Raw genomic sequence first — 14,019 nt, forward strand, 5'->3', positions numbered from 1 at the left:
CATTTCTTTTTCCATTTACATTATACATAGGGCTGTTTGTTTGGCATTGCCATCCCTTAACACTGCCCCTTATCATCCTCTAATTCTCTTCAAAATAAGAACTACACTTTCCTTTCACAGCACAAATCTCATTAACTCTATTAGGATTTACTAATGCACATCTGAGGGTGGACAGCCACAGTGAACGTGATTTCTGAGATTCCTTGCTACTTTCATGTCTTCATGTATATCCTTTGTACTAGTTATTATGAAGTCTGATATAATCTCCAGTGAACGCACTTATTAAAAAGATATTCTCTAATAAATCTATGAAGTGGCTCTGTGGTTTTATTTTCTTTAGTTAGTATGTCACATCATTCACAACAGCATTTCAGTATAGTAATATTTAGGGCCAGAAAAAGACCATAAACCTAATTTATGTCAATCTACCTTGCTGTTTTGCATATATCTTAATATGATATTTGCATCTAAATAAATTCACTATTTGTTTCTGAAAGAATCCTTTGTTTATGTTTACAGTATTGATGAAACCATGATTCTCTTCATGGAATGAAAGAAGGTAGGTTTGCTTCAAAGAAAGCATCTTTTATTTGAATAGGAAAATTAATCCTAATAGTATCAGTTGTAACAGTACACATTGATTAGGGGGACTAATGCAGGGCACATTATCTGCTGAAGAAATAAGGACACAAGGGCAGAGGAGAGCCTGGAGCTGGACAGGAGGAAGGGCAGTGGGCAAGGAGTGGTTGACTAGCTGCGTCAAGAAAACTGTGGCCAAGTTAGGAAACTAAGAGGAGAGAAGCCTTGGTAGGGATAAAAATGTGGAAGAAGGACTAAGAGAACCTCTGAGAAGCTTACACATTGGTATTGCAGGGAAAACTGATGACTGATTACATGGCTGTCATACACGGTCAACTGACCATAGAACTGTACCTCTGGGTGATCCTTGACTAAGTCAAATCTGATGTTTGCAGAGTTACCACAATGACATCACATATTTTGAGGAAGGCAAATCCAGAAAGATTCTGAAATGACTCTGTATAAAGCAAAGAGAATTGCTAGGAAAATCAGGGGAAACACAAAAGTCATAAGGATGAGGGAGACTATGACAAGGTGGGGAAGCTGGAGGCCCTTTCAGAGAAGTGGTGCAGGACGTGGCTATCAGTGGCTGAGTGGCAGGAGGAGGCAAAGGGACTGTCACAGTAGAGCAGCCAGTGAATGCCCAGGCATATCTCAGCATCTTTTATTCTCTACACATAAGCAATACACAAATCCCATTTTCTCCTTGTCCTGCAGAGTCCCTGTGAACTTGGGAAGAGCACATAGTACCATAATGACTCATTGTTCTGACCAACAAGTATTGCTAAAATGCTGATTTGAGGTTAGGCTATGCTCCAAACCTGGAGAAATGTAAAGCAGAGAAGAGTGAAAGAATCACAATTTCTGCTGTCAGCTCTCTTCTAAAATCTCTTGCTACTTCATGTCTGAAGAAAGGACTGTCAGAGCCTGGATGGATGTATTTATACTCACTAATCTCTGCTTATCAAGGATTTTCTTCTAGCAGGGAGAAATCTTGTTGCTTTTTCCATATTCTCCTTGGCCGCGCTTCTGGTTCTGACACTGAGAGTCATGTACTTCCTTTCACTCTGCTTGCACATAGCTTTCATCGTGCTGGTCACTGCCAGTGCTCTGGCTCTGTCACTCTGCCATCAATACATCTTTTACTTCCTTCTGTTTCCTCACCTGTTCTGGCCACCACAGACTGTCTTTGGCTGTGGTGTGCTCCCTATGCAGTCCGGCTTTGGAGTATTTCATCTGCTTATGAGGCTTTTCATCATTTTTTGCTGATGAGTGCATATTAAGTTTTTCACTCTTGTGTCCATCCAGCAAGTAGCCTGTGTGAGATAGCCTCACCATTCTCCTTAGCACATCCCAAATGGTGATCCTGCCAACACTTCTGTTCCCAAATCTCCTCTTACTGGTCACAGAAACACTGCTCTTCCACACCCACATTACAGGGGAACAATTTATCTCCTGTTCTGAATACCAAATACATTTTGGTAATTTCTCCAGATGTTTTTTCCTTCCACAAAGTAAAAATACTGATACATGCCTCGCTTAATTACTTTCCATCCAGATCATTATAATGCTCCTGTCTGATTGCCAGCATCTGTATAACATTTTCCTAATTAATTTAAAATCTGACTTCTTAGGTTGTTAGCTGACATTTTCAGTCACCTATCGTAATCCCCTTTCCTACTTCCCCTTGAAATATTAAAATACTGAAAACTCAAATACTGAAACTGAAAATGGAAATACTTTTCCCTCACTATCATGGAGGTACTATTCATAACTTGCATCAATAACTCAGTATACGCTCCTGACATTATGTTCAACAGCTTTTTATTGCAAAAGCCATTGCATAGATATTCTCAAACTCATAGGAAAAAACCCTAGAGCTCTAATGCCCTCAAAAGATGTATTTCAGGAGGTTTTCTCTTGTTTGTCAATATGACAATACATTTCTGATTTTGAAATATTTATTTTAGATTGGTTGGCCCATGTTTCACTGTCTCTTTTCACATGGAAATATCACTGGAATTTTGCAGAGAAAACTGGATCAGCACAGAAATTTCTTTCTCTCCTGCACCTGAAATTCTGGATACCTTCTCTACTTCCCATTGTTTTAATGAAGCAAGTTCAAAGCAGTGTACTTTCTGTAGACAACCACTGACATTTATTTTTAGGTTATTTATCAAAAGGATATATATTACAAGCTGTGCAAACAATTAGATTTTTAAAGTTTGTGTAAGTCAAACATTTTGTTTCGCTGTAAAAATGATCAAATGTTGCAGATGACGGGCAAAAAACTGATGTCCTACTTTCACAAAACAGGAAGGCAAGTTCTGCACAAAGATACGTGTGAGCTGGATGGTAATCAAAGATTTTGCTGCAGGCAAATTGCATTTTCTTGCTTACAGTTAACACAGTGAGAGAAAACTCAGCTTGTGGTTTTGACAAAAAACAAATGTTGGTTGTTACAGGTTGATTTCTGGTAAGTGTATAATGCAATAGGATTTACTTTAACGTCTGTATATTCCCCAACATTTAGCAGAGAGGACAGAGGGGTTGCCCAGATGACTAATGGGTAGTATGAAAACAAAGAAAGTATCTGTTTTAATAATATATATAAAATCCTAATACTTAGTTGTCTACAAAATAGCTTTCATGATGAGTAACACTGACATGCAAATACAACGGAAAAACCACATCTGCCAAATATTTTAAAATACGATGACATCTCTTACCTCCCTGTTCACACAGCTGTTGTGCTAAGGCATCCTTGAATATAACTTGGCCCCTATGAGTAGCTGTAGCCCTGTGAACATAAAAAAGACAACAATAAATAATGTAGTATACTTATTTATATGAACAAATATACATATAACCTCTCAGTTCAACAGTAAGACATTGAAAACTACTTTATGAGTGTGGTTTTTCTGTCAGTTGTGTGCCCTCTCTGACGGATCACACCTAACTTGCTCATGAAAACGTCAGGAAGGAACGTAAAGGAATGATCTGAAAGGAAAGTCAAAATATATAGCTTTTTCTTGGCTACTAGGCCAGTTACACTGACAAGGAAGAACAACAAAATTAGCATATCTAATATTAATTTTTTCAAATACTGTGGATCCTCAAGGTAAAACCTATCTGCAAACTGTCAGAGCACAAACAGAAGTAAATAAAAACTTCTCTGGGATCAAATTTGCTTCCTGCTCATTTAGACAAGCTCTATTTGCAGCAATATATGTGACCAGAAATGTAGAACTACGGCCACCTGATGCTCTTAGGGCTTTTTGCAGCACTCCCTTCCTCTGCTTGTGAAAGGAGAGCTGTGGTGCTTTTTCCATCTGCTCGGACTTTCAGAGGGTATGTAAACCCGGAGCCTTGGCTCACCTGGTAACGATAGTATTTTGGCCTTAGTCCCGGTATCACATTACCAGTGTGAGGTTTTGGTTGTAGTCCCTACCATGTGCATCATGGAAACTATTCTAGGATTTCCAACACTTCTGCAAAATACAGCAAAACATCATTCCATAGATCTTCATTAACATTTCTTCATCTGCTGTCATGACCAGTGACCATACTGAGTACAGAGTAAAATAAAAACAAATATGTCATCACAGAGCATAAAGAAAGGCAAGAGAGCTGAGACTCTCATTTCTTTTTAATTTCTCATGAAAGTCTCATTTAAAAGTATGAACTAAAGTATTTCTTAAAGCTCTGCTGTGATGAATATGCAAGAAACCATGATCACTACATATGTTTCTTCAAATTTTCTCACAGGTGTATGCAGACACAGAAGTCAGAATGGGACCAAACAACCTCCAAAATCAAACACTTGTCCAGGCTTCTTTAAAAGGACCAGATATGGTGACTTCCTCTAGCAGATGAAATGGCAAGGCATCCCACAGCCAGCTGTGGGTCCAGCACAGCACAGACAGACATGTTTTGAAAATGTTTCATTGCAGGAATTCCATGATTTGAGCAAAAATCTGGCTCACCATACTCCTGGGCACATGCAAAAATCTGCCACATCTAAGGTACAGGAGGTATTTTGTACCCTCCTCCAGGCTGGCAGGGTGGAAAAGAGAGCTCTTTGCAGACAGTGAGAAAGAAAACTCGTATTAGCAGTGGACTGGGACTTCAGAGATGCTGTTTATGCAGCAGCCCAGCATACAGTTCAGAAAGTACGCAACAATGATGGCAACCACAAAATTCCTTTATGAGGTAGAGAGGAGCAAACTCTCAAACCACAGACCACGTGCAAAGGGGAGCTCGAGTATGTATCTGAATCCAAACAAATACCAAGTAACACCAATAGTACCAAACTGTGTGCTGTTTGCTGGATCTCTGCATGCGAGTGAGAAAAAGGGGATTTGGGGGAGAGAGCCAGCAGCCAGTTGAATGATCTGCATCTTTCTGTGTCTGTCATCGCTTGCTTGATGATGCAGACTGGGAGCCAATTATTGCTGCTCCACAGCAAGAGCAATGTGCACCCTGGGGACAGCGGCGCTGTGCAGTAAGAGCACTGCATCCTACAGCGTGTGCTCACATCAGCGCTAGCTTGGCAATGGGCATATGCATGAGTCCTGCACTGGTCAGCTTCAGAGAATTACTAAGGGTATTGCTACTGCCAGTTTACCAGTATTATCTGCTTGTTTTTTTCTGTATTTATGCTTTATTCATGGTGCAAATGACAATAATACAGGGCAATTATGCATGTGCTAAGCTACTTTTAGAAAGAAGTGCAAAATATAGCTTTACTGTATTGAACTTTCTTTCTTGGTGATGTTCCTACCTGATAGGTGAGATTAATGCAACAGGATCATGAATTTGGATTTTTCTCTTTTAAAAACGAATAACACATCTAAAAATATATCCATCCTTATGTGGACACTTAAGTGTAAAAACTACATAACATTTATAGTAATTATAACAAATGTAATATTGGCAATGCCTGAGAAAGACTCTACTAGAGAAAAAAGTTACTAAACTGTTAATTATGGGGCTTTATTTTCTTGATGTGCTATTTTTCAAAAGTTTCTGTACAGTCCTTAAGGTAGCTAAATATTGTTTAGATGAGGGGTGCTTACTGACTATTAATTTGTGTTACTCCACACCAGTCTAGAGGTCCATTCTATCATTGTATGCTGTTTATTTCCAGATAAAGGTCAAGTGACTAATCAAATCTAACCTGTCATTCTGCCAAAAGGCAAGACATATGCTCCATGTGTCAGCAGAGGTGATTCCTCACTAGAAGAATCTTTCCAAAGGGGTGAGAACTAAAAGAAAAAGATACTTTTATATATTCATGACCCTGTAGACAGAGAAATGTCCCTCCAGCCTCCTGGTGATTAGGTGGAGCACACTGAGCTGTGCTTCCAGGAGCAGGGTACCTGTCCCAGGCCTTCCCCTGAAGCCATTCCCACCTGGCTGTGCTCTGGAGTTCACTTGGTGCTCCCTCTGTCCTCACAGGGGTGCCTGGCATCTGCGTTTTTTCCTGGCGAGGGAAGGCAAATTCATCTGGGGGGAAATCTGGGGAGAGACTTGGGTTTCCTCCAGTAAAATACCCTATCTCATGACACCCCCAAAAAGGTTTTCAACACAATCAAGGAAAACAAGGTTATATTTTTACCACACTAGCAGAGCTTGCCCACTGCTAGCAGCTACACTGTGTATCTGTACGCAATGGTTCGTGACTGCTTCCACTGGAGGAAATTTAGGGTGACAGCCACAATGCCAGCTCCAGGGAAATCAGCAACTGAATCTATGAAGCTGAGATTGGTCTTCCCAAACTCCATGGTGCTGTGACCCCAAATCAGGTCTGATCCACCAACAGCACAGACTGCACTCCCTCTCTGCCGCTGTAGGGGACACGGTCAGTACTGGGCATCAGACCAGCCTAATTTTTAGCCTGAATTCTGTTTTTTTAATACACACACCCCCAAATACTGCCTAATTAAGAGGTCTCAAAATAAAATAAATTCAAAGGCAGGATAAGGAATAGACCTTCTGCAGATTAAGTGCAGAGAGCAGGTGTGGCCAGCCTCTCTTAGTGGAAGTGTGAAACATTTTCTCACTGTGCCCTGCAAAGGCTGTTTAATGACCATTTACTGTGCGCAGCAGAAGGCAATGCTGGGCTGCTTGGGGTTTTAGTCCATTTCTTTTACCATGGCTGAAACTTCCAGTGACAATTTCTTCCAACAGCAGCCAAGACCCATATAGCGAACCTGACTGGGAGATGGTGCTGGTGTTGGGGCCAGCAGGGAAAATGCAGAGAGCCCTCATGGCTACTGATCCAAGAATGCTTGGGTGGGAGGCTTTAGACTACTGGTTAAATGCCTCTATATTGTTTTTTCAGTTTTCACTTGACGTGCAAGCGCAGCCTAATTAAAGTAGCAGGAACAAGATTTGTGGGTTCTGAAAGACACATTTTTGACTCTGCCTTTCCCTCCCTGTCCCTCAATGGTTTTTTCCCTGAGATACTATAAAAAAGTAATCTGTCCTGACCATATTCAGCTCAAATGTCCAGGGAAATTTGGCAAGTATGATGTAAATACTTAGGTAGATGTTTGTTCAGGAGACTGGAGTTAGCATGCTTGCTCTAAAAGCCTCGATCAGAGGTGAAAAGTCTTCAGAGAGAAAGGATTAAAATGGGGTATGTGCAAAAAATAGGGTATGTGTCAGAGAGCAAAGAGCAATCAATTCATTTGGGGCAGCTGTCCTGGGCTGAAGTCTGTGGTTCACATTCATAAATTGTAAGACTTCTTTGCATTTGTATAGAGTAAATGCAAGAGGAACAAGAGTCACCTCACTTTCTCTCTTGTCTCTGAAGTTATCTCTGGGGACTGCACATGCATGGAAAGGGGCTTGAAAGGACACTTTCCTAAGGGCACTGTGAACACTTTGGTTAAGTTTTGAAAATAATAATAAAGTCTGAGAGACAGGAAAAGAAGAACAAATGTCAAAAGCTTTCTCAGCAAGATTAAATAAATACCAAGGAAAGAAATCAAAGTCTTCTTTTGCAAATGTTTTTGGTTGTCAGCCAACATTTAGAGCCACACATGTGCATTTCCGTGTATGGAAGCAAGAGCATGTGTACCCATATCAACCAGCTTCACCTGAGACCATGCGGTCATTAGTGAAACATGCATCAAAACACTGATAGGGCTGGCAGAAACTGTCACTGGGTTAGGATAAAACAAACCACGTGCAGAGATGAGGTATTTCTCCCTCCCAGTGAACTGTAACTCTTTCAATGTGGCTTTCAATGTGTCAACTGCATCCAGCTGCCTTGCAGAACTTCTACATCATTCAGTGCACCCCATGCAAAACATGCATTTTTAAAACAAACAACTTCAGCTGAGGCACTCCTAAAGTGTGCAGTGGTCTGCGCACCCTTCTGTGTGTTGCTCTGATGTGTACATTTTCATCTGCATACATGGTCCAGCTCACACGTATAAGACATGTAGAGCTACAGCTCTGAGCTATTTCCTTAAATATCTTCTGCACCTGTTTTTGTAATGTGGCTATACTACCCCAAAAAAAGGCAGAACTCCCCTCCTGTTTCAGTCAAAGATGTTAGTTGAAATATTGATAGGAATGAGCCGTTAATTATTTTGCCAGCTTTTTACTTCCTCATAAGAAAAAATAGTGTTAAAATTATCTTTTAGTCTCTTTCAGTCCTGTCAGAAGATCTGGCTCAGCAGTAAGCTGAGAAAGCCACCCTCCACCTTGAGAAATGAGTTTTGAGTCAACCTCAAAACAATTTCCATTTCATTCATTGAGGTGAGGTGGGTTTTGTTCTTGTTCTTTGGCATTAAAAAAAAAAAGTCGTATGAGAGAGAGAATATTATGATTTTCCATAAACTGAGGTAAATATAAAGGGGGGAATACAACAGTTAAATGGTAACATCAGTTAACATCAGCCCAAGATGAAGCAGATTTATGTTCTTATGGTTTAACATAGTAAACTTTGCTAGGCTGCATGCCCTCAGGAATGCTGGTCTGATTAGGGATTGATTTAAGCATTCCTTTGAGTGCTTGCTTCAACCAAGAGTTGAATAAAACAAATGTCCTCAAGTAGAAAAACAAATGACATGAACATATAATTACAGCCTGTACTGCAGAGAATGGATCTAAGCTTACAGCACTAGAAGCAGAAGGGTGCATAGGGAGCTTCAGCCCCTACACTTCACAGTTTGTAAGAACTTTCTTTTGTAGTCCTAGAAACCACCAAACTTTTATTTGGTTACAAGGTGGGAGTACAAAAAAGAGATATAAGAGAACAATAAATATGCATTATAAAAGAGAAGAAAAGTAAGAATTACCATTTAAAACTGTATATAAACATTTTCATCCTCCTTTCCCTTCTATCAGAGAATAAAAAGATAGGTTTTCTTAATTCTATCTAGTTTTATGTGACTGGAATGATTAGAGCTTCTTCCTGCCTGAAAGCAGATTAGGACAATACTTTCTTCTCAGCTACAGGAAACCCAACATTTTCATTAGTATTTTGCATTGTGTGATTATAAAGGAAAGCAAGTTCTATTTTTTCTTCAATTTAAAGAAAGGGTTATTGCAGTGGCATCTGCCAACCAGTCAGCTCACATAAATAATAGAGCAAGCATCCATTGTCTCTCTACTGACACAGTGCCAGCAACTAGGTCTCTGTTTTCAACTTTTTCAGTGTTTGTGAGAAGGTGCTGTCCTTGTCTTAGGTTTTGCAATCTATTGTACTTTAGTGAAACATTAACTGTATGGATTTTAGATTTTTAATCCACTGAGTATTTAAAAATTATATTTAGCCCTAAGCTAATGAATTTATTATATTTTTTAATAAAAAATACTAGTTTTCCTAAATTTTTCTTGTGTAGCATTCTAAAACCTATATTCAATCAAGATACCATTCAATCACCTAAATTACACTTCAAAATCAAAAAAGACTTTGCCTGTATCACAGGAGGAAATGTTACACCTTTCTGTGGATTTTCAAATTACCTGACATCTCAAAAGGAACATGCCGGTTTTAAGTAAATGGACTTGCAGCACATAGTTATTTCCTACATGCTTCTACAATGAGTGTGATCCTTTTCTTAGCAACACGTACTAATCGAGCTTGACAGTGCCGATCCACTGGGGTGAGCTCAGCAGGGGCCACCGAGATGGTCGGGGCTGAAGCACCAACACTGTGAGGAGCGGCTGAGGCACCAGGGCTCGTTCAGCCTGCAGAAAAGATGATGCTGGGGCAACCTGGCAGCAGCCAGCCAAGGGAGGCTGTGCAGTTCCTCTCCATCGCTGCTGGATTGAAAACCCAACTGGATTAAAGTCCTGAGCAACCTTGTCTGACCCTGCTGTTGGCAGGATGTTGGACTAGAGATCTCCTGAGGTCCCTTCCAGTCTGCATTATCCTGCAGACCCATCATTCCAAGGTTTTGCATGTCAGGTAAAAGCAAAGCAATGAAAGCAAGGTTTGCATCTAATTAGATTAATGAACACTTACTTTGAGAACTACTTTTCATAGCACAAAAGAATTAACCAGTCCATTATGTCCAACACTTTGCATAAATACCTGTGATATTGATTCTCCCTATCCATGAGTTTGTGGCTGTCTATTTCAGAATATCCACCAGTGGTGCAAAGGGGTTTGCACGATTCTAGGAAACTGAGAGTCTGTAGGTAGTTGATGCTCTGGGGTTTTCTGGTGTGATAAATTTTTACATGAAAGCTGATAATAAATAACATATTTAGCTACTACAGTGGAACCTTTATAACATTTAAAATCTAAAAGAGTAAAATCTGAAACAGAATATGAGATCCTAAGACGAAAAAAGTGTTAGCTTTAAAAGATCCTAAATAATGGGTAAAAAAGGATGATTTTAAGGCAACCTTTTCAGTTCACTGCTCTCATGCCATCTGTACCCCTACCCGTTTCCCAGTTAAGGTCTGAGAGGCTGCTCTAACCTGCTTTAACTGCCCACTGCTCCCGCAGGACGTTGCCAGCAGCTGTGGATGAGCTGGACCATACGAGAATTTGGAACCTCATTCTCAGTATTTGCTTTACAACTCACACAGAGAAATCCTCAAACAGCCAAATTAACCCAATTTCTTAAAAACCCACTCATTTGAATATTAATTACAGAGATGCAACTGGTGCATCCACAATGTGCAAATCAGCTTACAAGAGGAGGATAAAACCTCTCTCCTTGGTCTAAAGCTAAAAAGCATCAAAAATCAAAACGTTCACAGACTGCACCCGAGAGCACATGGGGCAGCTTTCCCTTTCTAAGGCTTCATTGAACATTGAAATATTACAGTCCTCGTCTAATGTTTCTTTGCACTCTTCTCACTGTCCTAAATGTTCTCAGACAACTGAAAACAGATGAAGTATGTGAACCTTTAACGGACTGATGAAAATCAAACTAAGGTAGAACAGTTAATGTTGCAGTTGTTACTGACGAACTGTTATTCTCTCCTTATTCTCACTTGCCTCCTGCTTGCTGGGAATGTGGTGAATGTCTTGAAAAAACGCAGGGTCACTAATCATACAAAGGACAGTTATTTCTCCTGCGTGGTTTTTAATTTTCAGACAGATTTATGTGTTGGAAGAAAATATATATCCCTGAAGACCATACCAGCTTACAAATAGAAATAGGCAGGTGAAATATTGCCTTAGGAGAATAATTAATTCTATCAGTCACTGAAAAAATGACAAATTTGTTAAGTATCACAGAACTCCAGCCAAAAAAAGCAGGTGGAATGGCACCAGGTACATGGCATAAACTGGTGAGACTATGGTGAGGTGTCCTTGCATCAAGAGCAGGAGCTGGTTGTACTGGGGAAGGGCAAGGAGGCTATTCGGGGACCCTGAAGGTACTGCAGGTGAGGCTGAGACATGGTGTGAGGGCACCTGGGAGTACAGAGGTGTGGGTGCTATGTGGACTTACTGCCCAAGATGTAGGAAACGAGGCTTCATGGATCCTGCTGCTCATGGCATAGCTAGGTGTTTCTTCAGCAAAGATACCTGTTTCAGAGATGGCTATTTGAGCAATGTCTTAATGTTTGGATTAAGAGACACTCAGAGACGTGAATTATCTAAATCATACCCAACCTCTCCCACCTCACCCAGAGATATCAAATAAAACCAGATTTAAATAGAGCAGCCTGTTCTCTGGGTCCTTCTAAAATAGGTCCTGACCTCCAGCCCTGCCTTCCAACCCAGCAACCTTCCGCAGCTGTTAGGGTGAGGAGTTCCCTTGTGCTCCCCTTGCAGGGTGTTAGCAATGACCCAGAATCCCTTGGTGCTGGCCTTCACTCTGCTTAAATGGGAGCTCTGTCTTTGCAGGCTGGGCGCTGTGGTCAGGACCCAACCTTCCCCCACTGCTGCCAGATCCAGAATGGGTGAATTCAGCTGCTTCTGAGCTGCGAGCAGAATTTTTTCTTCCTCCACCCAGGAGACCCTGACCTGTCCACACAGACTCATCTTCACACCTCAGAGAGGATCATAGGATCATAAGAAAATCCAGGCTGGAAGGGGCCTCAAGAGGTCTCCAGATAGACCTCCTGCTCAAAGCAGGGTCAGCCCCACTAATCAAACACATACAGCCCTGCTATGCCCTTTGCCACATTGCCCAACAGCATCTCCAGGCTCATAGTTCTGGTATTTGTGTATGTTTTGTATTTGTGAATAAAGTACTGCTAAGGTTATCAAGATTATGTTAAACAAAAGCTGCTGTGTGAAATTTAGCTTGAATTGGTCAGTCACTTGACACAGGCATAAATACTCTCAATTTACAACTCATTTGGACAGCAGCCTCCCATATAATATACTGTTCCAACAATAATGAGTTCGAACCCATGTTTCTCACTAGGAGACAATCCACGATTTATCTCACTCAGAAATAAATTACCCACTAAGCTACATTGCCATAATGTCTCCTTTCGATGCTGTGTTGATAATAATTCTTTAAGTCTATTATTAAAACAGACATCAAACTCTAAAACTCCTTCTCTTAAAGTAAAGTATTAATGAAGAGATTTATAACCACAGCCTTGAAAGAAACCAAAGCAACAGCAAATCTAAGCAATAACGTAAGTACTTCCAGGATAGATGGTTTGTCTCACTTCTTTGTTACTGACTCATTTTTCCTCTGAGCACAGATTTGTTTTCAGAAATCTTTGGCAGAATGAGCGCAACACGAGAATTAATCTCTGTAGGAAAATACCCTGTTGGTGTTCTGAGACTGTTTGGCACAGTCCCAACTCTGGATTCCCTGTGTCCCAGATTAACAAAAAATGACAATATTGGGTGAAATGCTACCAGACTTTGACTTTTGATTTATTTGCTAATGACAATTTCCAATCAAAAGGAATATATTGAGAATTCAGTTAAGAAATATTGCCAGAAAGGTGAACTTTTCAAATACACATGAATAGTTATTACTCTGTTACATGAAATATGGCATGGGAGCTCAAATTCGACAAGTACTACAAGTATTTCCCATTTTAAAGGGCAATTTCCCATTTTGAATGGTCACCCATTTTCTTTGAAAAAAAAAAAATCCCATGTCTGCACAGAAAATGGCTGAAATCTTGAAAAACTTCAATGAAAAAAATCAGTGTACCATAAGCTAGAAGGTACCTTGTCCATATGGATGGGATGGATGTGGCTATGAGTCAAAAGACTAGAAGGAAGACCCATCAGACAGATGGAAGGAATAGCAGTAAACTGCTAAGTGGTAAAGGCATACAGATGACAGAGATACAATTATCAATTTAGAAGAAAATAAGACATATCCGAGAACAGCATCTAAAAGCAATGCTGTAAAAATAGCGGGACTAACTATGCAGTACCACTTGTTTGGCACACGCTAAGGAAACAGGCGAACTTATCCATTGGCAGAGATTAACTCTGCTATGTTATTCTAGTAAGAAGACCACAAAAAAGAATATATTGCAAACAACAAATAAAATGTTTCAAAATACAGCTGGTGATCTGTGCCTTTTAGGTTCCAGATACATAGATTCCTGAGGACCCCTCTATCAAACAGCTCATAAGAAGCTTGGATTCCTTGCATGACATTGCAGTCCATCTCCTTTTTTAAAATTGTACTGACCTGAGGCCAATTCCTTGCATTTAAACTGAAGACCTGGGTTTATATGTTAATAATACCCAGTGGACACATGTTCACATTTATCTTTTAGCTCAGAATTTCACATAATGAATTTATTTCTGCTTCTCAATATATATTGTACCTAAGCATTGCTCTGGCTGTATACTGACTCTGTATAAAATTACACAAAAAATTATCAGAATTCCTAAACTAAGAGAAATAGAAAACATCATAAATATTTCTAGATACATTTCATCAACCAGAACACGAATCTTATCCAAGTTTCCATTCACAAATCTTTCAATCTTTCCTTGCTACAAAAGTTTTCATGCTGTCTTGCTGT

The 14,019-nt window shown here is 40.1% G+C and overlaps 1 protein-coding gene across 1 annotated transcript in view; it reads right to left on the reverse strand.

Moving 5' to 3' along the window:
* LOC104544637 (reelin-like) overlaps positions 1 to 14,019 on the reverse strand; it is a gene marked incomplete at its 3' end in the record, with an annotated part of 89,624 nt that overhangs the window by 19,826 nt on the left and 55,779 nt on the right. The window contains exon 4 of the mRNA XM_010189561.1: positions 3,309 to 3,379. Within this exon, the coding sequence (XP_010187863.1) occupies positions 3,309 to 3,379 (71 nt within the window). The remainder of the gene's footprint in view (positions 1 to 3,308; positions 3,380 to 14,019) is intronic.

This window comes from Mesitornis unicolor, unplaced genomic scaffold (assembly GCF_000695765.1).
Source record: "Mesitornis unicolor isolate BGI_N332 unplaced genomic scaffold, ASM69576v1 scaffold12118, whole genome shotgun sequence".
Classification (NCBI taxonomy): domain Eukaryota; kingdom Metazoa; phylum Chordata; class Aves; order Mesitornithiformes; family Mesitornithidae; genus Mesitornis; species Mesitornis unicolor.